This window comes from Panicum virgatum, chromosome 3N (assembly GCF_016808335.1).
Source record: "Panicum virgatum strain AP13 chromosome 3N, P.virgatum_v5, whole genome shotgun sequence".
NCBI lineage: Eukaryota > Viridiplantae > Streptophyta > Magnoliopsida > Poales > Poaceae > Panicum > Panicum virgatum.
This window is the reverse complement of record NC_053147.1, coordinates 2,494,795-2,520,654: the sequence shown is the minus strand read 5'-3', so window position 1 is coordinate 2,520,654 and position 25,860 is coordinate 2,494,795. Positions and strand designations below refer to the sequence as shown.

Below are 25,860 nucleotides of genomic sequence, written 5' to 3'. Positions count from 1 at the left end.
CGGTGCGAGAACCGCCCAATTTGATACTATTTTAAACAAATCGTCGGTTATTATCATCCAGATGAGAGTTAACACGTGCTTGCCAGAGTGCGTGCCACGTGTTATCCCACATCTAGAGACACGAATAACCGACACGTCATTCATCCAAAATAATATCAAATCCGGTAGTCCCGGTATGTGCTCCAACATACGCCCAGGATTCAGCATATGCACATACCGTTTACAATCGAATACATTGCCAAATAAACCACAAAGAGCAGTTTTATACAAACCAGAGTTCACAGCTTAATATTACAAGTTCACATAGGTGGGTCTCAAACTTCACTTACAAGCCTTGGGCTCACGAAAGTCATATTAAACAGAAATATAAAGTTTATTGCATTTACAAACTCTCCCGAAACTCGATTACGATAAAGACTTACTAAAGTAATGACGCCTTGCTCAAGGACATCATTACAACCACCACGACCTACTCATCCCCCGCATTCGGATCAGCGGGGTAGAAGTGGCCGAACACCACTTCGGGTTCACCTGCAACTAGGTTTAGAAAGCACCCTGAGTACAAAAGGTACTCCGCAAGACTTACGCGATTAAATAAGCAAGGATCATGCATTGGCTCAATTAAAAGCTTTAAGGTTAAGTAATTATTGCAAAGCATTAGCTCTCTATACCTTCACCTATCAGAATTGATTAATGTTGCCCAAACCCCTAAACAATTTTAGTACATTAAGAGTATACAAAATAATGAGGCACAGAGATGCCATCAACCATTTCCAACATAACCGAAACTTTCTACGAAGAGTTCAACGGACAAAGAGCTTGCTCATAACCGAGAGCGCGGCAATTCGAATTGATTATAACCTTGCAAGGGTGTACTACTTTACCCACACGACGCAAGGACCATGCGACTCACCCAACCCGCTAAAGTTGGATAAGAGGGTACTCGCATCAACCGTTCCCAACATGGCTCGATCATTGAAATCTTCACACCTAGCTTACGCGTAGAGACTTAGTTTCCACCGGGGACATCTCTAAACTTTCCTACTCACAGGTCCACCCGGGGACACCTCTAAGCCTCTCTGCATAGCCCTTGGCCACGTATCTAGGACTGTACATCAATGATCAAGTCAAGGAAGGTAATTGGCTTATCCGTTCCATTATATTGGATATGTGGTAGCACGGAAAGGTGCTCAAAGCCGACGTCATCCACGAACGGTCCTTAAACGATCCAAGCGGACTATGCCCATATGACTCCATTCACTAGGCCCTACCATTCCGCTCGAATCTCGATACTACCAACCTCTTAACAAACCGACCGAACCAGTGCGATCAAGGATTATCGGTAAGTGTGATCCTCCAAACTGTTCCTGTCTAGCGAGTAATATGAGTACTCTAAGCAGGGCTAAGCATCTAGTCAAGTTAAGTGATTAACTATCTAACTAGTGCCAAGGAAATGGATAACAAATCAAGGAAAGGTAATGCATGGAAGCAGGTACAAGAATGCAATACATACATAATATATATTACCCAACATTACCCGGTGATATAACTAAACTAAATCAGATTAAATAGGTGCAAGGAATATGCTTAGCTGCTTGCCTGGGTTAACTTCAGACTTGACCACGAACGGGACTCCGGGTTCGGGCTCCACGGACTCGGCGGGTTCCACGGGTTCGTTCTCCGACGGTCCGGTCACTAAAATGCATGAATACGATGCAAGAATTAAGAAATGATCTTAACAACATGCATAAATCATGAAACAATTTGAGCATGCAGAGAACAAAGCAAAGAACGCATGAAAATTGGTTTTGCAGCAAAAACATTTTCCTAGAATTAACCATAAATAAAACCGTTTTCAGCTACTCTAAGAAAGATAAATCGGGAAAGGCATACAAACTGAACTAAACAAATCCAAGAAAATTATCTTGGAAACTAGGCAGCAACACAAAGCTAACAAAATTGGTTTTGCCATTTTATCACTTTCCAGTAAAAAGTTCTATACTAAACCACCTTTTGGACAGCAAGCACGAAATCAAAATGAAACCCTAACAAACAGCAAGGAATCATGTGAACAAGCTGCACCACTGAAAACTACACCTCACAAGGAGTCTAACAAAATTTGGTTTGACATTTTTCAAGCAGTATACAAATAACTAAGCAATAAACTCACTTTTGCAAGATAAAACTATAGATCAATATACAGCAAAGTAACATGCAAAACAATATTTTTCCTAAGTAGATCTCAGCTAGAGGAATCCAACAAAATAAGTTTCATAATTTTTGGAGCTATACATGATTTTCTATGGATTTTGCAAGCTTGCAGGAAAATAAAACCTAAAGGAACCCTAGCTAATTCGCTAGGTACACCCGGATCAGGCCACACCCGTCAGCCAGAGGCCGACAGGTGGGTCCCACGGGCCAGCGACCCACCCCAGGCCGGGTCAAGGTAGGCTGCGGCCTTGACCGCGGCGTGGGCGCGGCCACGACGTCGCGCGGCGCGGCGTGCGCGCGCACGCGCGCGGTGACGGCGGCGGCGGCGCAAGCCGGTGCGGCGAGGCAGGGCGGAGCAGACCAGGGGCGGCGCGCATGGGGAAGAGGAGGAGTAGGCGAGCCTCACCGGCGGTGATGCGGGCGAGAAGCGGCGGCGGAGGGGCGGCGCGACGGACAGAGGCGGCGGCGGACCGAGGTGCTCGTCGCCGGCCCTGTAGGGAGGGGAAAGAGGCCGGGTCAAGGCTCAAATCGATCGAGGATGGGGAGGTCTAGGTGACGCGCGAGCTAAATCGTGGAGGGCTTCACCGGCGGCAGCGAATCGCGGCGGCCGGCGGAGCTCGGAGCTTGCGGCGGCGGCAATGGCGGCTAGGGTTAGGGTTTGAGGCGGGGAACGGGAGCCGGGCGAGCGCGGATAAGGGGAGGGGCGGCTCAGCACGGATAAGAACGCGCGCGGATCGAGGATCGTCGACGCGTGGAACGAGGATCGACGCCGGCGGCGTGGCGACGCGTGCCGCACGGCGCGAGCAAAACAGAGGAAAGGAAGACAGAGGCTGACAGGTGGGGCCCGGCGGAGGATTTTTATTTTCTTTTTCCTTCTTTTTTTTTCAGGGCTGTGACAGGCGGCGCAGCGCGTCCGATGGGAGCATCGAGGATTGTAGAGGTAGTAGATATTTTGGAGAGCACCGACGGGAAGGCTAATAGGCCGCCGGCAGGAGCCGAGAAGCTTCCGACCAATGTGCTGGCGACATGTAGGACCTGTGAGGGGAGGGCGAGGAGGCATCGGCGGGGCGCGCTAGAGCGACGGATGGCAATCGAGCGGACGAAAGTTTTTTCGCTGTCGTGGCCACATCAAGAGCTCACCGAGCGGTGCGCAATTGATATATAGAAACGACATGCATCCTCGATTCGTCAGTGCGGCCAACCAATAGAACCTCTGAGTCACACTCTGCCAGAAACAAAGGGGCTCTGATTTTGTCCAGTGGGCAAACAGCGATCATCTTTGGTGGCGGCAGAGAGGACGATGAAGGAGGAGAGCACTTCTTCCCCACATGTTGGGGCGGATCGACCACAAAAAACTGTAATCGGGTTGTGAGAAAGTATAGCTTGCCTTTCAATGCCAAGATCCCCGTTCTCGGTCGTTGGGCTTCCCAACTTGAGAGAGTCCACTGGTGATCCTCAGAGGTAGCAAAGGCTACGCGCGGTAGCATATCATTAAAGGCAAGCATGGCAGTGACCACTCCATCGGGGCTGTAGCTGACAGCTGCACAAACTTTTCGGAGATAGCATAAGAAACCTTTCTCTTTGATTTGAGCGATATCAAAGGGGTTGAAGAGCGCTTTCAGCTGCGGCATGAGCGTTGCAAGTGATGGGAGCTCGACGATTTCACCCGTGAAAGGGTGGAGTAGTCGCACAGCCATGTCGTCGTCCCGCTGCAGGAGGAGGAGGCCGTCGACCGAATCCAAGGCGAAATGGTCCCGGAAGAGAGGAAGGCAGACAGCAGCGAAGGCACCCGTGCGGAGGTTGAAGAACCGGACCAACCCACGGAGCTTGGTGTGGCCTGGGGTACAGGCGAAAGCCCTCCGGCAGCATCATCCAGTGGCGTGGATGGAAGCGCGGGTCAACAACACTGCGGCCGCGCGGGCACACGGTGCTAGACCGCCAGCGGGGCAGACTGCGCGGAAGCGGATGTAGTCTGTGACGTCGCTGGCCAGCACACGCTCCGCGATGCCCATGGGGAGGATTCCGATTCCTCCACCGCGGCAGCATAGTAGGATGCGCCGGCGATGGAAGTTCGTCGCTTCCTCTTGCACTGATTAGCGCGCTTCATACCTTTTGCCGACGCCATTTCGGATCCCCGCCCAAATCGCAGATCTGAAACCCACGGAAATAATAGATGTATCGAAATCGTAAGAAAACAAAGGGAACGAGGAAAGTTTTCGGCTTTGGAAGGAATATTTTTTTAGATAATGGAATTTTCCAGACTCTAATGTACATAACATTCAATTATTACAATTTTTCCAGCTTTTGAATAACAGGAGAACAAAAAAATTAAGCTTGACAAAGTCTATTATTATACTTCCATCCATGACTCGCAAACATTTCTAAGGCTATTATCTCCAAAGAAGTGTTGATCTTAATGAACAGATCCTTTGTCGTCTCCTTATGCTGCAACATTGACCAAAATCGTAGCCAGTAGGTCTCCCTGAAAATAACCTGCATAAAGGATGAATGTTTAACGTTGTCAAAAATAATATCATTTCGACAACGCCATATTGCCCAACATAGAGCCGCTGTCCCTGTTAGAATAGTAAAGGCCTCTTGTGCATTAAAATTTTGAAGCCAATTCCCAAGCATGTGGGTTACCGATCTAGGTGGGGTTAAACCAGTAGCAACTTGGACAGTCCTCTAGATTACCTTGGCATGTTGGCAATAGAAAAAGAGGTGTTTGATTGTTTCGTTACAATTGCAATAACTACACTTTTGACTGCCCTTCCAGTTTTTCCTTCGAAGATTATCCTTGGTTAAAATAACCCCCTTTTGCAGATACCAAAGGAAGATCTTAATTTTTAGTGGAACTTTAAGTTTTCAAATAAATTTATGTCGGAAAGGGAAGTTATGGTTAGCTAGATGAAGGTACATCGAGCGAACCGTAAATTGTCCGCTCTTGGTTAAGTGCCAGCTAAAAGTATCTCTTCCTTGAGTCAAATTAAAGTTGGAGACTTGTGCTACTAGTCTTAGCCATTCATCCAATTTTTCATCTACCAACGCTCTTCTAAAAGAGATGTTCAACAATGTTGAATTCATGACTTTTGCCACCGTATCATGCGAATGGTGAGCGGTGTTGTATATAGTGGGGTAGATATTTTTGAATGGCTGGTTTGATGCCCATGTATCCTCCCAAAACCGCGTTTGTGTTCCATCCTTTATTTGAAAAGAACCATTAGCTAGGACCTCGTTTTTTATTTTCATGAGCCCTCTCCAGAAATGAGAGTCGCCCTGTTTGGTCTCAACCTGCGATAGAGATTTGGAGCCTAGGTATTTATTCCTAACCAATGTTTGCAACATCCCTTCACCATTAAGCAAATTTATTATCCATTTGCTTAATAAGGCTTTATTCTGAAGATCAATGTCTATAATGCCAAGACCTCCTTGATCCTTAGGACGGCAAATGATGTCCCATTTTGCTAGGCGGTATTTCTTTTTATCTTTATAACCTTGCCAAAAGAATCTTGATCGATATTGATCAAGTTTCTTCAGTACCTCCTTTGTTATCTCAAAAAAGGACATCATAAACATGGGTAAATTGCTAAGCACCGAGTTTATAAGGATTAATCTACCTCCATACGACAAGTGCTTAGCCTTCCAACATGAGAGCTTCTTCTCGAAACGCTCTTCGATCCTCCTCCGATCAATATTTTGGAGTTTTCTATTATGCTTTGGAAGGAATATGGAATGCCCAAGCCCCCAGAGTTCGATCTAGTATAGTATTCCTCTATAACTCCTATCATGTTTCTTTGCTGTTTGCTTCTTTGCATGTTTGGATCTTTATGATACTAGGCAGTGCTCATGGAATTGCATCAGTTTTCTTTCTTCTTTGAATTTTGGTGGAGGTGACTCCGCGTTGTGGAGGCAAAGATGCAGTAGCACTATAATGAGCATGAGGAAAAAGATATAAATTCTTATCATGACGGGTTTCTATGGCCATTGCAATCAGTATATTATCATGCTATGGTGAAACAGACCAAATTACTCCACCTGATAACTATTGTATACTCTCTTCGTCCTGAAATGTAGGTCATTCTAGAATGTTTCCAACAGATTATGAAGATAGAGAAAAGAGTCTTTTACCTCTAATTATTAAGCATTGTGACTCTATTTGAGTAGTTAAATATGTGCTAATTAATGTACCATACTTTTCTCATGCACCTCTCCCTACATGACTACATGCACATTGTTTTTATTGGAAAAGACTAAAAAACGATGTACAATTAAGATTGTTTGATCCACTTTCAACCTAGAATGTCTTACATTTGAGTACAAAATTTAAACTCTAATGTCTTACATTTGAGTACAAATTTTGAACTCTAGAATCCCTACATTCCAGGATGGAGGGAGTACTTGCATCACCAAATAGTTGATATTGGAGAGACACTCACTTCCAGAAGGACCAGCAGTTGTGAATAACGTTGTGTACTTGTGTATGCTTTAAGTTTCTAAGATAAGTATAGTATTCTATAAATTTATGAATGCCAAATTATGATAGAAAGATAGTCTAAAGTCTTCAGAAAATACATGCGGCACGCACTTACACTTTACCAGTGAAGAACAAATAAAAAGAACTAACAGGGCCACGGAACGGAAGACCTTACCTGAGGACAGACTGGAGGAAGCGGCTGGGCGGGCGGCGTCAAGCTGGTGATGGAACTCTATGGCGGCGGTGATGCCGGTATCTTCCCCGTCATCGCCTTAAGAAGAAATCAAGACCTCTGCCCTGACTCACCACAGGCCAGAGTCGGAAATAGACGCAGGAATCAAAAGACGGAGGCGGAAACGACCAGCCGACAACTTGTCTTGCGCGCTTATCGCCGCTTTTGCTGGGTCTTTCTTTTGTAGGGTCATATGGTTATTTACGGACGAAATAGCGCTCTCTTTTTTTTTTAATTAATGAAAACGTACCTGTAAATAGCCACAGCCAGGATATATAACAAGAAAGTCAGATAAGGAAAGGCAAATCGCTTCTGGATTCTGCGATTTGCTGCCTCGGCCCGTCCACCACAAGCGTCCAACCGGGGCCCCACTGGCCACTTTCACTTATTCAGCTCGGGCCATCTCAGCCCATACAAGCTCTGATTCAGCCTGGACCAAGAAGTGACGTCACTCAATGTCCTCAGGCCCGGCCCACCCCCATCATAGCCAACTACACGACACCCACCTTCCTTCCTCGGCTCCTCCTCCCCGGTCCTCCTCTGCCCCGTCGCGTCCGCCCCGCGCCGCGGCAACTCCCACCGCCTCTGCCGCCGCTGCAGCCGCCCCACTTCCCTAAACCCACGTGCCCGCTCGCCCCGCTGCCGTCCACCCCGCCTCTCCCGCTGCTTTTCTCCGGGCGCCTCGGCCGCGCCGCGGCGCCTTAAACCCTAGATCTGCGCCCCCCGGCTCTACGCTGGCCGGGCCCGCATCCCGACGCCGGCGCGCCGCCGATCGCCGCCCGTCGCCCGATCTCAGGTGACGATCGATTGCTTGCTGCGTAGTGCATGCCGTGGCCATGCTACTTAGTCCAACCTTGTCCCCGTCTCGCAGTAGCCTCGCGGACCTTAGGACTATTCGGGTCAATCTCCTCTGTTTTAAACCGCTGCCGTTGCCGATTAATGGGTTGATTGGTGCCGACCTTGATTCGTTAGTGTTCGGCTCACTGATTGGGCCAAAGTGGAAACTAGTGGTGCAGTGATCATCAAATTTTGCCCTGACTTAGATCTTTGACCTTTTGTGTTCAACCATTCATTGAACAGATTGTACCCTTTCCATAGTTTTTCTGGCTTGTTTGGCTACAAGTGTTATCTTTTAAGTTTTCAGTCGACAGAATTTAGGAAACATTCCACGTGTTTTTATTGATATTAGAGGTCTGAAATGGTACGTTTCTGTTATTTTGATTTCCGAATTGCCCTTGTTTCACATGAAGAGCGGTCGAGCGGGTGTGACCCAACTAGATGCCGGACCTTTTCGAGGCACAAATTTGCCAAGCAGACACTTGCGGAAAAGTTTGTGCTGTGCTGAACCTTACTAGATACTGGCTATCATGTGATCCCAGTGCCCTTATGAAATGTTTATCACTAGTTTGTAGGTTTAGTTGCTCCAAGTTTAGATAGCTTCCTTCAATGCATCGTGTTGGGAGTGCTGGTAACACGGCCGGCTCGACTCGACCGAGAAAGGAGAAGCGCTTCACATATGTGCTTAATGATGCTGATTCTAAAAAGGTATGTTGTACATAAATAAACCATCGATGGCAGCTCTCTTGATTTTGTTTCTTTAGATCTAGCTGTTCCTAGGTGTTCTCCATGAGTTTCGAACAATCCATGCACCACTCCTATGTCCTGCTGATACATTTCATTCTGTTTGTTTTTTCAGCATTGTGCAGGGATCAACTGCTTGGCTTATCTAAATGGTTCTGCATTTAGTAGAAGTGATTATCTTTTTAGCGGGAGTCGTGATGGTACCTTGAAAAGATGGGAATTAAATAATGGGGATGCAAGCTTCTCAGCAACTTTTGAGTCACATGTCGATTGGGTATGCCCTTTTATTTTTTAGTCCAAGCTGTTTTTCCTGTTTGAAATAACAAGGAGTGCTTGAAATATCTCTTAGTTATGTTGCTTAAGGAAATCCGAAATGATCCCTCTAAATTATGTGTGTTATATCATTTCTGTCTATAAATTTTAGCACGGCAATTGACAATCTGAGGTTTACTATTTGAATCCAATGCTACTATGCTAGCACATTCATGCTAGTATCCATATATTTTAACATGAAATCAACTCAGTTTATTGTTTGGGCCATTATGATGGACCTTTTGAGTACATTTTCTTAGCATACATTTAAATTGATATATTCAAGTTGGTTTGTGTTATTTTCTGTCCCTTCTTCTGTTCATTTATTGTTCGGACCATTATGATCGACCTTTTGAGTACATTTTATTAATGAACATTTAAGTTGATACATTCAAGTTGGTTTGTGTTATTGTCTGTCCCTTCTTCTGTCCTTTTCTTTTTATATGTTTTTTCTTAACTGCAGTTTTTAAATTGGAACATTGTTTGCGTCGTTTGTTATTGGATAAAAGTTGGTGTTATTGGATAAAAGTTGAGAGGCCAATGTCAACGGATGACCTAATTTCTCTTATCTTTAGCATATTTGCTAGGCCTTTGTTAATTTATTTGGACAAAACAACATTAGCTGAAAGAAGAGCGACTATATGTTTTAGAATTACTATTTGAACTGTCCACATAAATGGTGGCAATAGATTTTTTATAATTTTGTTTTTCTGTTTGTAAAGTGGAATAGTAGTACTGTTCAGTGTTTTATGTCGTTCTAAGCTGTTCTTTATTATGCAGGTTAATGATGCTATTATAGTTGGTGAAAAGCTTGTTTCCTGTTCCTCAGACACGACCCTAAAGGTTTATTGTGTAACGCTTTCCTTCTTGAATATTGTTTGCTGAGTGCGCATGTCTTCTAATTTATATCTTCATCACAGGTGTGGAATTGCTTCTCCGAGGGTGCCTGTACTAGGACTCTCCGCCAGCATTCTGATTATGTGATTTGTCTTGCTGCTGCCGAGAAGAATGTAATCCATGCTTGTGCTTTTCTGTGGGACTTTTAGCTTCTTTGTTGTTTTTGTTTTTACAGTTTTTTGTGCCTCTGTATTGCAGAGCAACATTGTTGCCTCTGGTGGTCTTGGTGGTGAGGTCTTCATTTGGGACATCGATGCTGCTCTTGCTCCTGTAGCCAAATCTGTTGATGCAAAAGAGGATGAGGTTCCTAATGGAAACTCCAGACCTGCTTTGACAACTTTGTGCAATGTAAATTCTAGTAGCAACATCGCTTCCTCTAATGGACAAACTCATGGGTACAGTCCAATTACTGCCAAAGGACACAAAGATTCAGTTTATGCACTGGCTATGAACGATACAGGAAACCTTCTTGTATCTGGTGGCACTGAAAAGGTATTGCATTCTTCATCTTTGGGCCAAGTATGTATTTTTTCCTTTGTGATTAGGAGACCAGTGAACTTTTAGTTTCTGTAGACTTTTGTCTAAAAGATCTCTCCTAAAATCCTTACATTTATTTTTATGCAGGTTGTTCGAGTATGGGATCCCAGGACAGGTTCAAAAAAGATGAAATTGAGGGGGCACACAGACAATATCAGGACCTTACTTCTTGATTCCACAGGAAGGTGTGTCTAGCATTATCAAATGAGCTCTTATAAATTCGTCTAGGCTATGCTATTCCTGTCCTTGCAACATTACTTAAAAATGAGCTTCACAATTTTTATTTTCACTGCACACTTCTCTTCCATCTTAATTCTATTTCCATCCCGAATGTTGCATGATAATGTATAGGTGACTATTGAGTTCTCTACAGTTTTATCTTGTTGATAAGTGTACATGAGTTTGCATCACATTTAACATTGGTTTCATACTTTCATATATTTACTATGAGCAATGGGTATTGTCTATATCGGATAAAATTTGCTCCAGAAACATTCTTTTGAACGAGTCAGCACTCGAGGACCAAACCACCAACTATGCAATTTCATTAATCAATCCAGATCAGGAATTTATAACTGTTTAGATCTACAAACTAATATCAACAGCAACATTAGTTTGCAGAGTCAATTTTACTGGTCACCATCCTAGTGGAGCAATGTGCCATGTAATCCATTTTCATGTTACTCTTAAATGAATTGACGTGGAAATTATAACACATTATGGCCGTGATGGTGATGGTTGACCTGGAGCGGCTGATATTACATTTAACCTGAATATGTTTGGTCAAATTGCTGATTTTGGCTGTAACTACTAAAAAAGATGTAATACGGATTGGTCTGTCTCTCTTTGGCCTGGGGTTTGTGGAACTATAACATCTGGTCTGCTTTCATTAAATGGCTTATTAATCTTTTTTAACAATGTTTTTAGGTATTGTCTATCAGGATCATCCGATTCGATGATAAGGTAAATACGCAGCTCCAACAGCCAATTCATCTCCCTCTTTCTTTGTGGTTGACATAAATTCTCTGATTGCTTTTGACATCTTAGGTATTTTATATGCTTTGCAGACTATGGGATCTAGGACAGCAACGTTGTGTTCATTCTTATGCTGTGCATACTGATTCAGTTTGGGCGCTTGCAACCACTCCTTCATTTGGGCATGTCTACAGTGGTGGAAGAGACCAGTCTGTGAGTTAATTATCTCACATGTGCTGAACAGTCAGTTTGCTTCATTGTTTGGAACTTTCATATAATCACTGTATTGCAGGTATACCTGACTGATTTGTCCACAAGAGAGAGTGTCTTACTCTGCACAAATGAATACCCTATTCTACAGTTGTCTCTGCAAGATGACACAATATGGGTTGCAACAACGGATTCTTCTGTTTATGGATGGCCAGCTGAAGGGCGCACACCCCAAAAGGTCTTCGAAAAGGGTGGCTCATTCTTAGCTGGGAATTTGTCATTCTCAAGGGCACGAGCTTCTTTAGAGGGATCAGCACCTGTAAGCATGAGAGTTGTCTTCTTTTATGAAATTATATTTCTTTTTCTGAAGAAAACGCATCGCAAGCATTTTGTGTTTCTGTCAGTACACTGTAAAGTAACTTTGTTTAATAGTTATTAGAGGACATACAGATCATAATGTTAGTTTCTTTGCACATTCTTGACACCATAATTACGAACATAGAAATTAACTTGTCTTCTAAGTTAGTTTTGGAAGTGTTAATTGAGTAGGATCTAATAAGTTTCTATAACAGAAATCTAATAAGCTTAAACTTGAGATCTGTCCCAAGTGGGCCTCTAGGTCTCTTTTTTCAGTGTAGTATTCTGGTGATTTAGCGGTTTTATTAATATTCTTATTTCCCTACATGGATACTGTTCATACATTATGCCAGATGCTGCAAAAGTTCTTTCAATCCATTCATTCTGCTATTCTTTTATTTAATATTTCACTGCCTGATGAACAGCATTTATATCCATTAAATTCTTGCCTGCCAGCAACTTGTTAACTAATGGTGATTACTAAGTATCTGTAGTCTATTCTACTTTAGGTACCTGTGTACAAAGAACCATCTATTGTTATCCCAGGAGTTCCAGCAATAATCCAGCATGAGATAATGAATAATAGGAGGCATGTACTGACAAAGGTGATTACAAAATTTCTTTTACATTTCCTGCTATGAAACTGCAAGGAGTGGTATCATGGCAAATGCATCCATCTCCTTTTCTGCAGGACACTGCTGGTTCTGTCAAGCTGTGGGAGATTACCCGGGGAGCTGTTGTTGAAGACTTTGGCAAGGTTATTGTTTGTCCTTAATTTCTTGGATGATTGTTCCCTAAGATATATGCATGCATGTTAATTATTGGCTTTGCTTATTTGTATCCCGTTTCGTAAGTACACTATCTCTTACTTGATGCCTTTGTTTTATTAAATTTTTAACTCCTTTGTTTTGATTATGCACTATATGCAGGTTTCTTTTGAAGATAAGAAAAAAGAGCTGTTTGAGATGGTATTACTGAAATACAATGATTTCTATATTGTATTAAAATTTGCTACCTATTACTTTGTAATTTTTAATTGATTATTAGGTAAGCATACCTGCCTGGTTCACCATGGATGCTCGATTGGGATGCTTGTCTGTCCACCTGGATACTCCACAATGCTTCTCTTCTGAAATATATGCAGTTGACTTAAATGTTTCTGGAGCACAAGAAGACCTTAAGGTCTGTACCGCAATATATATTCTGTGTACTGGTTACATCTGTTTTCACACTTCAATCTTTAGTATTTTGAGCTGATAGTGTGGTTTCTGTTTTAAAATTTGTTGTAAAGATTTGTTTTCTTTAATGATGAATTTTTAATTCTTGTTGCTGAAAAGTATCTGGACATATCAATAAAGTGCATTTTTGGCAAATATGAGCTGCCACCTCCAGTCGAGTGAAGCGAGATACTGAATCCACCAAATCTCATCTTCTGAATTGTTCCCCCAAAATTGTGCAGATTAATTTGGCTCAGGAGACACTTCGTGGTTTGCTAGTTCATTGGAGTAAAAGGAAACAGAAGTCTAGTTCACATAGTTTGTCAAATGGGGATAGTTCATCAGGGAAAGATGTTCTGTCAAAAGACACACCTCGTTCGAGATCCGAGGTGGACGATGGAACTGAAAACCATGCAACTCATGTGCTTCCATCATTTGAGTTTTCTACAGTTTCGCCTCCGTCAATTATCACGGAAGGTTCTAGTGGAGGACCTTGGAGAAAGAGAATTACTGATTTGGATGGAACTGAGGGTGATCTCCCATGGTGGTGTGTGGACTGTGTCACCCACAATCGATATCCAAAGGAGAATACAAAGTAAGTTCTCATTTCAATTCCCTCTTGTCCTCAGATATTTCTCACTTGATATCTGGAACTTTGTTGTCTGCCAGAGCTAAATTAATTTGGAATGTATTAGCATATTCCATTTCTAAATTTTGAGTTACTGTGGTTCTTAAGTCTTCAGTCGTGCACTATGTCTTTGTAACGATTCCAGTTGTGGGGTGCTTTCATAATATCCCCTCTAGCTGGGATAATGTGTTATTTGTGCGGAGCTACTGAAAAAGATGTTTGCACACATACATGCATTGGCATCCACAGGTTTTATTTGTCTTACTGGAAACGAGGAAGATATGAGCAAATGAAAATTTATGGATGATGCTTTCTGCTGTACCAATGTGATACAGGGTGCACCCTAGGTTACCATGGCTTTCATGGTGTTGTTTTGTTCGTGATGTTTCTTTGTTTTGGAAGAAAGTTCCTGATGTTTCTTTCCTTTGTTCAATGCAGATGTGGCTTTTATTTGCATCCTGCTGAAGGATCGCCTGCGCCAAACATAACTCAAGGGAAGCTGAGTGCTCCACGGATATTGAGAATTCACAAAGTAAGATGTTCTCAAAATCATTGATCCACAGCAAATGCAAGATGTTGTGAAATGGTGAATCCCCCAATACACAGTGATATAAGTGGTGGTTGGTGCTGAATGGAAGAATCAGCTCTGCATGGAGAGAACTTTTTGTGTCAATAGTCAACTGTGTTTGCATACATGCTTTTGTGACATCAGAATAGCTTACTACCTATATATATATGTTTGCATGTTTCTGTTAAAGTAGCTAACTGTATAGTTTTTTTTTTGCAACCTTAAAATAGCTAACTGTATAGATTTGAATCATTCAGATATTTATCGCGTGACTGGATAGCATTCAGTAATTTATTATAACTGTGAAAGATTTTCATTTATAAATCACCTTATTTACTCTTCCATAGTTTACAGCTTATTCCATGTCGTTGTACAGGTCGCTAATTATGTGGTTGAGAAACTCGTTCTTGATAAACCGTTGGATGGAGGCTCTGACAGCACATTTGCTATGGGATTGAGTTCTGGTCAATCACAACTCTCAGCGCTAGATAGTTCTTCACGGATTGGACTAAAGCCATGGCAAAAACTAAAGCCATGTGTAGAGATATTGTGCAATAACCAGGTAAGTTTTTTTTTCTAAATATAGTCGGCGTATTCTATATTTAGTTGTCATTTTATCTACATTAAGAACAAATGGAAGACAGTTTTGTTTATAACGAGCTTGTGTTGCCACCTGTAGTAGTCTTCCATAAATAGTTTGGCCAAGATGTTTTCCAGTTTTGTTCACTCTTTTCATCATCAATGGGTTCCTATGATTATGGTGTTACTTATAGGCATTCAGCAACTGAGTGTGCCACAAAAGCTAAAAGGCAAATTCTATAGGACAGCAATTCGTCCGGCGATGTTATACGGTGCTGAATGTTGGCCTACAAAAAGGCGACATGTCCAGCAACTGAGTGTAGCAGAGATGCGGATGTTGCGGTGGTTTTGTGGGCACACAAGGAGGGATAGAGTCCGGAACGAAGTTATTCGGGATAGGGTCGGGGTGGCACCAATTGAGGAGAAACTTACCCAGCATCGGTTGAGATGGTTTGGACATGTCCCACGAAGGCCTCCTGAGGCGCCGGTGCGTAATGGGGTTCTTGAGCGGGTCGATAATGTAAAGAGGGGTAGAGGTAGACCTAAACTGACGTGGGATGAGTCGGTTAAGAGAGACCTTAAGGATTGGAATATCTCTAAAGAGATAGCTTTGGATAGGAGCGCTTGGAGACTAGCTATCAATGTGCCTGAACCTTGAACTTATTTCTTTCGGGTTTCATCTCTAGCCTACCCCAACTTGCTTGGGGAAAAAAGGCTATGTTGTTGTTGGCCTTCAGCTCCCACGTTTTTTTTCCATGTTTTTAAACCGACTGCAGTATACAGGCACCTTTTGAGCAGAATCCATATCATGGACTTGTCAAACTCCTTAGTTTTTCAGTAAATTCTGCCATATTATACTCATAAAAAACAAACATATTCTTACCAGTTTGACCTCATAATAATAATGATCTTCCTGTAGCTTTATTCTTGCATATCATACATAATTAGCACTGTAAAAAATTATTTGCAGTCAAATTTACCTTATCTTCAAAATTTCATGTTCTCCCCTCCCGTTCTACCTACATAAAACTGTTGTAATGATTGAGATTTTCTGCAACTGAAGGGATAGAGAGATGCCAAATATTGATTTATGTTTGTGGCCTTCGTTCTAGGGAAATTTTCTACAGTGTTTTGTGCTGCTGTGCTAATGTGTACTCTATGAAGCAGGTTCTATCGCAAGAGATGAGTTTGGCTACAGTGAGAACATATATTTGGAAGAAGCCGGAAGACTTGATTCTTCATTATAGAGTGGTCCAATCGAGATGATCGCTGGTTCAGATGTACATGCTCACTTGGTTCTCCAGACGCGTTCAGCATGTCTGCACTGTAGATGGTGTTGTTTTGGTGGCGTTGAACTGTTGAAGATACCTATGGCTTAGAGAGAATAATCTTACAGAAATATTTTGCTCGTGTCACCTTAGCGGTTCCTCGAAAAGCGACTTCTTTGTAAAGTTCCTGATCTTGCTCTGCTAGTAAGATGTATCATAGCACAGGTATAAGGTTCTCTGGTGGCTGCCAAGCTTGTAAATGTAGAGACTGGGTTCTTAATAAAAGATTAAATGGGTATGTTTTTTTTTCGGTTCTCTTTACATATATGATTTGTAAGGTAGATGCTCGGCTGAGATAGTGTGGCCTTTTGCCATCGATTATTGGATTTCGATCTGTTGCATACTTGCATCCTCTCGACCTGTTTGGTTTGGACCTGGAGAAGATGTGAACTCAGTCAAGAGCAATAAAATTTTTTTTGGCGACATTGCTGTCGTGAGCTATGCCTCATTTTCGCTGGTCGTTTCTGAGTGCGTACTTGTTATGCTCTCTTGAAGTGACTTATTTAAAAATACTGCTGAGGCTTGTCTCAGGGATCTTGGTGCAATATGATTGTTTAGAGATGCAACTTAAAGGCGGACGAAAATATTAGGCATGCGTATTGCACGACGGTGTTCTTTAAACATTATCTGTATTTTGTAAACATAGAATATCTCTAATAGCTTTCTCCTTAAGGTAATAGAAATTTGCATTGATTTTTTAATATAAATGTGCGTTGTTGGAGCGGTGAATGCTTTTAGTATCAACACATTTAAACGTGTATTTTCACAAACTTTTGTGATCTTGGTTGTAGCTTGCTTTCTCCTGTTGTCATGTCATCCTGGTTGCCATATACATGTAGCACTTTTCAATCATATATTTGCTAATTGACACTCTTCAACTTTAGATATTTGCTACAAGACGCTATATTATTGAGATAATATCTTTTTAGTTCAGATGAGAGAGAATATAAGTAATGGGACAAAAATGCCTATGCTGCCAAAATATATTTATAGACAGAAAAGGATTATGTATATAACAAGTTGCACTATAATTAAATGTGGGGGATCGCCACCAAAAAAACAAGAACCCAACATTAAAAATCATACAACCATGCAAACAATATAATAAATAATTATTTTATTATCTATGAATAAGTCTGGGCAGCATGGTATCGTAGAGGTATTTTGGTCCTTTTACTTATTTTCTCTCCCCTTTAAATCTAAAAATTATTATTTTAATAGATATACCGTCTTGTAGCAAATATCAAACTTGAAAAGTATTTATTGGCAAATATAAAAAATATTGAGTAGTGTTCGGCAGCCACAATCAATATTGAAAAGTCAAATGTATCTAGCAGCAAATTTGCCCTTGTCAATATTACAGGCCCCTGACGCCAACGATGCGGCGATTTCTATTTATCGCGCGCGCGATTTTCCTCCGAGCCATTGCAGCAGCGCCCGCTCCTAGCCCTGTTCATCTTCAACCTCGAGGCAGGGGAGGGGGGGGGGGCGGCAGCTAGAGAGCTAGGGGAAGGGGAGGGGGTGGAAGGGGGGAGGGAAGGGTGGTAGGTGGGCGGAGCGGGGTGGAAGGCGGCGGCGGCCTTATGATCACGGGTTGCTGGGGGGGCTCCATGGCAGCCGGCCATAGAGGAGTGGGTCGGGCCGGCGGCGGCCAGGCGGTGTCGACGGTTCGGTCGAGAGCGCCGCCAGCCGGGCGTAAGGATGGCAACGAGTCGGGTTTGGATCGGGTGGAGTGTCTGGGCACCCAAAGCCGAAATTCGAATTTAAAACCCGAACCCGACTGGAAGACCGATTCGGGTCAAAATCCATCTCTGAAACAAAAAAAACCCGCAGATATTCGAAACTCGCTTTGTATGGCAACATAGTAAGAGAAATAAATACTTCTTATAAACATGTACAAGATATATATAATATTTACATGTATAAACAAGAGGCAATAAATAGTAAATAATTTTCTAAGTTAATTTATTATAAATTTTGTAGTCTAAGTAAACAAACTTATTACTAAGTATACTATAAAATATTAGTTTTATCTCCAAACGGTTATCCATTGGGTATCCACGGGTGAAAAATCAAATCCGAAATCGAACCCGATAAGTTTCGAAACCCCGAACCCGAAAACTATGGGTCGAAAATTATACTCGAATTTGAACCTACTAGACCCGAAATCCGCGGATATCCGAGCCGAAACCGAACCATTGGCATCCCTAGCCGGGCGGGGCCGTACAGCCGGTGGGCAGTGCCGGCTGCGGGGGGCAAGGAGAAGGTGACGCCAAGCTCGGTTAGGGAGGGTGGCAGCGGAGATGCCGGGGGCAGCATCGGAGCTCCCATTGGGAGGCGGGGGAGCAAGGCGGCGGGGAGGAGCACGGCTTTCCAATGGCATGGATTCTCGCAATTCGCCACGGCTGGCTTCTTCCCATCTATCGCATCAATCAAGCACAGTAGCGGCACCCTCCGCTGTCCGTTGCGAATTCCCATCTATCGCATCCGCCCCGTCCCGTTCGCCTCACCAGCTACCCCGCGACACGGAGCATGCATGTTCTCGCCATGTGCCGCACGCGGCGCCTGGCCCCGAGGCGGTGTCCGGTAAAGCCCCGGCCGCGATCATCACGCGCGCCCCCCTGCGGAATCAATCTGCATCCCTCCCTCTCGCGCGTCCGGATCTCGCCGCGGCAGCCTTCTCGCGACGGCAGCCTGGCTCGATCGGCGCGGGCTCCGACCGCGTCTCGAGCCTTTTCTTCCCACGCCGTCTCGCTGGCACGTGGGGCCAGCGACCGAGGGCGAGGGTCTGGAGATACCGTACGAGTTGTTTGCTGTACGTATACGTGCTACTAATGTGAATTAAACTACTTCCCATAATAATTCAAATCGCATGAGCTTGCGTGACAGTGACATGTCGAGGATTATCCTCCCAAATTCCGAAAACGAAAGCAACCCCCCTTGTGCTTTGTTTCTACAGTATCCTGCTCGTTCTCTCTCTTTGACTTCTGTCCTGACATTGTAGCGTACGTCCCGCCCGCCCGTCTCTGCCACGCGGGCCCACGGCGGAGACTACGGGCAGCGCTGTCAGCCGGGACCGCGGGACGGGCGACCGATGTGCCGCGGGCCCCACCCGTGCCCGGAAAGCGAAAGCGTTTCCAACGAAACCCGCTTTCAGGTGGAGGATACCGTTCCACCGCCGCGCGCCCGTGACCGTGAGGCCGCGAAGACGAGGACGACTTTCCAGGAAGGCGGAGCTTCACGGTCTCTTACAGGTGGGCCCTAATCCACCTACCCGTACCTGTACAGCTACGGCCATCTCATCGCGGCCCTATTTATTCCCGTCCACTCCCTCGGCTGCACGTGCTGGCCGATGGCCCCGGGACACCGACGTGTGGGGACGGGTTGCGCCTCGAGCTGCTGCTCACGGGCCCCGCAGCCGGTGCGGAGCCATCTGTCAGTGAGACGAGTCGGCCATTAAAATCCCTGTCTCCTTCCTCCTCTTCTCGCCTGCTCCACCACCACACCGCTTTCCCGCTCCGCCTCCGATCTCCGTACACGCCGGCGAGCGGGGCCCACTGGCAAGACACCCAGTCAGCCACCAAGCCGCCGCCGCCGCCTCCGTCCCCAGCTTGCACGCGCCGCCGTCATTAGGTCCCCAGTCCTTCCATCGCCTCCCGATCTGTTATCTACCGAATCTCCTCCGCGTGGGGCCCGTCCGGCCGCAGCCGAACCCAGCGCCGCCCCCGACGCCGCAAGGTACCCGCGTGTCATCCTCACGCCGTCGCAGTTCAAGTGGTGAACTCCCCGCGCTCCCCCCGCGCCGCCGCTGCGCTCAGCTACCCTCGAATCTCCGGAAGCTTCCATACCCTAGGGTTAAACAGAGATAGAGCAGGGAGCCTAGGCCTCTCCGTCCGCTGGGATCGAGGGAGGGATGCGCGGATCGGGGCGGCGGGCGCGGCGCGGATGTTCAGCCGCATGAGGTGCCTCGTCGGCGGCGGTGTCCAGGACAGCCCGCGCTCAGCGGCCAAGAGGGTCTCGCCGGCGTCGTGGCGGGTGGACACCGCCGCAGCAGAAGAAGCCGCGGGAGCGGGGGGCAAGGGTCCGGTGATCTGCTTCAGGCCGCCGGACGTGATGGACACGGTGCACGAGGTGGCCATTTACATCCACCGCTTCCACAACCTCGATCTATTCCAGCAAGGGTGAGAATTCTCGCTTTTCGTCATTGTTTTTCCCGTTTAAGTTTTCTCGGGTTTAGGTTCTTTATTTCCTTTTAGGGAGAGCATGAAAAGTTCCAAGTGCTTTGAGGTAAAGGGTACGGCCACTACGCATTTCTAGGCTACGTGTTTGGATTGTCGCTAGCATTTCTGCATTTCTTTTGTTAGCTTTCTCATTTGGTCGGTTGTTTCCGACATTTTGCCCCTAATTTTGTTCCCCTCACTGCAAACTTTGTCCTTGAGCTATGTGCGGACAATTTTCGCTTGATACCTCGTCTGAAGCTTTTGTCACGTCTGTATAGTAATCCTTTGGCATTGATTTTTCTTTCTCATGAGATGAATTTTTGATTATGCAGATGGTACCAAATGAAGATTAGTGCAATGTGGGAGGAAAGTGGCACCAAAACACCGGCTTCACCTGCTAGGGTCGTCCAATACGAAGGTTCGCATCTCTCTGGGCAGTGGGCACTGGATTTTGCATTGATCATCTGGTCTGATACCTTTCACTTTCAAGATGCTTGCAGTAGAAGTGAACGTTTAAATTGGTACATATGCTAGCATACAGGATGTAACTGTTTGGCTGTTCTCAGTAGTACTGCCTGATACTATCCGTAGTATATGATACTGAGAATAGTAAGTTGCCTATTTACAGGTAGTATTCATTGTCATTTTTCAGAGGTGCCCTATGTCAAGAAACTACCAGACCATCTTTGTTTCCATATAATTCTACCTTGACAACGTAAAGAAGTTTGTCGTGTAGCTGGATATGGAATATAGCTTTACTGGTGTGTCATCAATAATATCCCCTTGTTTCTGTACTTGTCACCTATACCATGAGTATATCTAACAATCTACGTGTAAATGCTTATGCTTCTTTCTGTACTAACTTAATTGTCAAATCGTGCTAGCTCAGGAGTGCACTTTCTTTGGTGTTAACTTAAAATGATGATGAGATATTGAAAACAGAACCAAAGGATGACCATTAGTTCCTGTCATACTTTTTTCCCTGAGTTCTTATTGAGCATGTGAACACAATTGTCCTGGATCTTCTCCTCAACTTGTATGATAATTTTATAGTGACTATCTTTTTGCTCTCTATCCAGATGTGCTCTATACCTTGTTTTGTTATAAAGTAAAGAACTATGTCAGTGGATTTTGGTTGCTGGTGATCATGAGATTCTTTCATCAAGTACTCTGCAGATATCTTTTTGCTAATAGATAATGACATGTTAGGTGGATTGTGCAGCTTCTGATGTTGGTGCGGACGATGCACTAGGCATTTGGAAAATAGATGATGTTGATAATAGCTTCTACACACAACCGTTTCGGATCAAGTATGCGAGACAAGATATCTATCTCTCGGTTATGGTGTCTTTCAACATATTCAACAGCGAAGAAGAGGTTGACTTTTTGGCTAATCTCTATTTTATTTGAGCCAACATTACTGTAGTCTTTTAAGTACTATAGCCTTATTAGGTTATGCCCTTTTTTTAGGGTCCAGCAGCTTCAGCTGTGATGTTGAAGTTCGAGCTGATATATGCCCCGACACTTGAAACTGGGTGAGTAGACATTTTACCACTTTTTATGTTCTTCCTAGACTTTGCGCATACTCCAGTGCACTTGTATTTACGAATTCCATTTGGCAATACTGATTATGCTCTTGCCTTTCTGAGTTCTAGGTCTGAGATTCAATCTTCTAGTGTCGCATCTTCAGCAGCTGTGCATGAATTTAGGATCCCACGCAGAGCTCTCCTGGGTCTACACTCCTACTGTCCCGTTCACTTTGATGCGTTCCACTCTGTGCTTGTTGACCTGACGTTACATATAGTGTACCTGAAAGCTGGTGCAACTAAACCATCATTGAAGGTACACAGGTTTGTGAAGTTTTAGCTTTAATGTTCTTTGAAAATGGCGGTCCAATGCATACTTGTTGATGTTTTAACTACCTAAAAACCTGGATGCGGTGAATAACTTCTGTAATGACTGCATAAAACATTATATTGGGATGCTTAGCTCAAATGTAGTGGTATTCCAGATTGAAGCACTTGGTGTTTGAATCCACAAATTAAAAATAATTACTGCCAACTCCCGGCACGACTCTTGTGGGATGGGCTGGAAACCTGTACTGACTCCAGAGATGGAAGCTTTCTGGAAATCTTGCAATCCCTAGGTGTTGGGTTCGAAACAAATGTCTCAGATCAAACTCTACATGTTCAATTATTTTCTTAATTTTGGGGGTCTAGAGAGAATCATTAGTCAGAAACTTCATTATTTTCTAGAGTAACTATTTTATAATGCATAAATAATCATATAAGTGCTATATTTTATATGTTGAAATAATCTGCATTTAATTCCCAATAACTGGATCCTGCAAGTTTAGTTAGTATCATTGATGTTATGTTTTTGTTTTCTTTTGTTGAATTCTTTTAGTAAAGTGGTATTTTATTTGCAGGTACCCGACCAAGGTTTAGGTCCTACGTCATATCACATCGTAAAGGCGTTATTAACTTCTAGGAAAATGTTGCTTGAAGAATTAAAGAAAATCAGTGATTCTATTGGTAAGAGAATAGAGGACTTAGATGGTGCTGACATGAATCTTGGTAAATATGAGTCAGTTAATCCGACAAATTCCGGGCTATCTAATTCTAGTAAAGTGTTCCCTGCAACTGGCAAGGGTGTTGGACAGTTGGCTGGAATTTTACATGAATTTTTAGAGGTATGTTTAATTTTCTATTATGATGATCTAGGATTATCTTAAAAATAAGAAAGTTGTGGATTTAAAATATGTTATGCTCGGCTTCTGCAGAGACCCAATGATGTAGTTAATGGTACAGAAGATTCTATGCTGTATACACTTCCCAAGGAAGAGCTGTTAGAATTATTTCTAACTGTGAGCGGCCAACTTTCACTTCTATGGAATGCATTCTTGAAATTTCATAGGCAAGTGTTCTATTAAGTTTATCATGTATTTGCAGTGTCTGTAGTAGTTGTGTATTGCCATATCCAACAATGTTTTCTTGATCTATTCAGGATAAACAAAACAAAGATATTGGACTACTTGCATGATGTTTGGGCTATTGACAGGAAGGCAGAATGGTCAATATGGACTGTTCACTCAAAAATTGAGATCCCTCATCGCTATTTGCGGAGTATGGATGATGACTCGTCTCATCGTCATTCCCTTCTTAGAGTTTCTGGTTCAAGGAAGTTCCATGATGATGTAATTGCTCCCTCTTGAATATCTAGAGTAGACTTTCAGACATTTTACACCAAGAAGTTCTATTCATAAGTATTTATCACTCTTATCTCTACTGAACGGTCTATATGTATGTGCAGCCTGTACAGAACTCTGCTTCACGAGCTGAACTACATAGGAAAAGCATAGCACAAATGAAGGTTTGACACTGCTCTATTCTTTAGAGAAGAACAGTTACTAGTGCAAAACTTGCCTTTGAAACATGTTACTGATTTGAAGCATTTTGCAGATCAATACACAGTCTGTTCAAGATATGCACATTTATGCTGATCCTTCACGTGTTCCTGTTGTTCTTATAGAACAACATGTCATGGTTATTCCGCAACATGGTTCCAGCAAGGATCTGGCTCTGAATGCTTCGGAACAAAAGGATACTATTGTGCTACCTAAACTACAAGGAGACTCTTTGGCAACCAAAAGTAGTGCTGGTGGTAAAAAAAATGGACGCATCTTGCGAGCCATCATTTTTGTGCATGGTTTTCAGGCAAGCTCCAATCATCTGTGTTAAGTTTGAGACGAGTTAAAAGTGTAGTAGTTATCTGAACCTTACTCTGATTTGAATAAACAGGGTCACCATTTGGATTTACGTCTTGTTAGAAATCAATGGCTTCTATTGGATCCTGGAGCTGATTGCCTAATGTCTGAGGCTAATGAAGATAAAACATCTGGAGACTTCAAAGAAATGGGTAGCAGGTTGGCTGGGGAAGTAGTTGCTTTCCTGAAAAAGAAAATGGATAAGCTTTTAAAATATGGAGGCTGCAAAGAGCTGAAGTTGAGTTTTGTCGGCCATTCCATTGGGAATATCATCATTAGAAGTGCCCTGGCAGGTCTTTTCCAACTTTCCTAACAAACCCTTTGAAACAACTGATAGATATATTGCTGATTTTTTAAATTAATTTTTTGGTCCATCTTAACAGAGCCTGCATTACAACCATACTTGAAGAATCTCTACACTTACATGTCAATATCAGGGCCTCACTTGGGTTACTGGTACAGTTCAAATTCTTTGTTCAATTCTGGACTCTGGCTGCTAAAAAAGCTCAAGGGAGCGCAGTGCATCCATCAACTGACTTTTAGTGATGATCAAGACCCCCAGAATACATACTTCTATAAGCTCTGCAAGGTACAATGTCAGCCTACTTCACTTTGGAGTAACTTTGGCCATTCAAGCAGTCACAATTTATATCAGCTTTTTTTTACATTAAGATGAACTTACCTCCAACTATTATTGTTTTCATTATCCTTTATACAGTTAAAAACATTGGAGAATTTCAAAAATATCATATTGCTATCGTCACCACAGGTTATTCACTTTTCCCGTGTCTAATAGTTTCAATTAACTTGTCAGGTGGAGTGAGAAATTGCTGCACTACATTATTTTTAGCATCTGTAGTCCTTGTTGCATACCGTAGGTAATGACACATTTATATTCTTCTTCCAGGATGGTTATGTGCCATATCATTCCGCGAGAATCGAGCTCTGTCCAGCTGCATCATCTGACACCTCAAAGAAGGGCCAAGTCTTCACAGAAATGCTCAACAACTGCTTAGATCAGATCCGTGCGCCGTCATCTGACACCCGGATATTCATGCGATGTGATGTGAATTTCGACCAGTCCAATCAAGGTCGAAGCCTAAACACCATGATTGGCAGAGCTGCCCACATCGAGTTCCTGGAGACTGACCTCTATGCCAAGTTCATCATGTGGTCTTTCCCTGACCTATTCCGATGACGACACCGCTTGTCTTTGTGATACCGCCACATACCAAACCAATAGTGCACACTACTGAGTACTGACCAAGCAAGGAAAATTAAGCTTGCATAGCATAAATGCTCCACAAGAATCCAACACCAAGACGGGTAGCGCTGTAAAGATCCTAGCAGCAATTGTTTTCCAGCTTGCTAGATTCGATTTGTATAAATAGCTGATTCTTTTTCAGTTCCATTCATAGTGCTGTAGATGGTCACCTTTGCTGTGAATTCATAATCCTTGTTGTCTGTTGTATCTAGTACTACAGTTTAGGATGTGCTAACGATCAGTGAGCTTCTTGTGTCCAAACAAGTGTTTTACGTTTGATTTTTCATCTCTGAGCCTGTAACCTGCTTTATAGATGAGACGACTAGCCTGCCTGATAGATCTGGATAGTGGATACAGCCGGCCGTCCAGTGTAGGCATGTTTCCATGACTGGATCTGCTTCTAAAACTGCTTGTCGAGCCGTCCTTTCCTCGTTCGGTCATGCTCGGGTCAGTGTTGCATATGTGCGTGACATGCTGGCTTTTCCGGTGGCAACCGTGACCACC

At 43.6% G+C, this 25,860-nt stretch overlaps 2 protein-coding genes and 1 long non-coding RNA gene across 7 annotated transcripts; 2 read left to right on the top strand and 1 right to left on the bottom strand.

The window, feature by feature from the left end:
* Nucleotides 1-4,424: 4,424 nt before the first annotated feature.
* LOC120667421 lies at nucleotides 4,425-7,046 on the bottom strand. Its single transcript, XR_005672179.1, has 2 exons — nucleotides 6,861-7,046; nucleotides 4,425-4,704 (listed from the first exon to the last, which is right to left on the bottom strand). It is a non-coding gene; the product is annotated as an uncharacterized LOC120667421 (long non-coding RNA).
* Nucleotides 7,047-7,364: 318 nt separating this feature from the next.
* Nucleotides 7,365-16,529, top strand: LOC120663666 (WD repeat-containing protein 48-like). Of its 2 annotated transcripts, none has more exons than XM_039942551.1 (18): nucleotides 7,365-7,713; nucleotides 8,330-8,462; nucleotides 8,614-8,772; nucleotides 9,591-9,653; nucleotides 9,731-9,820; nucleotides 9,906-10,199; nucleotides 10,332-10,429; nucleotides 11,172-11,207; nucleotides 11,312-11,432; nucleotides 11,512-11,748; nucleotides 12,296-12,391; nucleotides 12,478-12,543; nucleotides 12,716-12,754; nucleotides 12,834-12,968; nucleotides 13,246-13,598; nucleotides 14,070-14,163; nucleotides 14,576-14,761; nucleotides 15,946-16,529. In XM_039942551.1, exons 2-18 carry the CDS (start codon nucleotides 8,364-8,366, stop codon nucleotides 16,042-16,044), a joined length of 2,265 nt encoding a protein of 754 aa, XP_039798485.1. In that variant the 5' UTR covers nucleotides 7,365-7,713; nucleotides 8,330-8,363; the 3' UTR covers nucleotides 16,045-16,529. The 2 variants fall into 2 exon arrangements, with proteins under 2 accessions (XP_039798485.1, XP_039798484.1); XM_039942550.1 differs by having other exon boundaries at nucleotides 7,438-7,713; nucleotides 8,323-8,462.
* Nucleotides 16,530-19,589: 3,060 nt separating this feature from the next.
* On the top strand, nucleotides 19,590-25,642 carry LOC120663665 (protein FAM135B-like). Of its 4 annotated transcripts, none has more exons than XM_039942546.1 (14): nucleotides 19,591-20,287; nucleotides 20,659-20,744; nucleotides 21,549-21,703; nucleotides 21,797-21,861; nucleotides 21,982-22,168; nucleotides 22,755-23,018; nucleotides 23,109-23,242; nucleotides 23,333-23,519; nucleotides 23,639-23,698; nucleotides 23,788-24,042; nucleotides 24,127-24,385; nucleotides 24,476-24,681; nucleotides 24,811-24,861; nucleotides 25,000-25,642. In XM_039942546.1, exons 1-14 carry the CDS (start codon nucleotides 20,052-20,054, stop codon nucleotides 25,288-25,290), a joined length of 2,436 nt encoding a protein of 811 aa, XP_039798480.1. In that variant the 5' UTR covers nucleotides 19,591-20,051; the 3' UTR covers nucleotides 25,291-25,642. The 4 variants fall into 4 exon arrangements, with proteins under 4 accessions (XP_039798481.1, XP_039798480.1, XP_039798479.1 ...); XM_039942545.1 differs by having other exon boundaries at nucleotides 23,333-23,522; XM_039942547.1 differs by lacking the exon at nucleotides 24,811-24,861 and having other exon boundaries at nucleotides 19,590-20,287; nucleotides 23,333-23,522.
* The last annotated feature ends 218 nt before the right edge of the window (nucleotides 25,643-25,860 follow it).

Bases quoted from the DNA above. Each gene is read 5' to 3' on its own strand.
- LOC120663666 (XM_039942551.1), top strand. From the start codon at position 8,364: ATGCATCGTGTTGGGAGTGCTGGTAACACGGCCGGCTCGACTCGACCG. The intron at 11,433-11,511 runs GTGAGTTAATTA...ACTGTATTGCAG, and splicing joins GTGGTGGAAGAGACCAGTCT to GTATACCTGACTGATTTGTC. The intron at 12,544-12,715 runs GTTATTGTTTGT...CACTATATGCAG, and splicing joins TTGTTGAAGACTTTGGCAAG to GTTTCTTTTGAAGATAAGAA.
- LOC120663665 (XM_039942545.1), top strand. From the start codon at position 20,052: ATGTTCAGCCGCATGAGGTGCCTCGTCGGCGGCGGTGTCCAGGACAGC. The intron at 21,704-21,796 runs GTTGACTTTTTG...CCCTTTTTTTAG, and splicing joins TATTCAACAGCGAAGAAGAG to GGTCCAGCAGCTTCAGCTGT. The intron at 24,386-24,475 runs GTCTTTTCCAAC...CCATCTTAACAG, and splicing joins CATTAGAAGTGCCCTGGCAG to AGCCTGCATTACAACCATAC.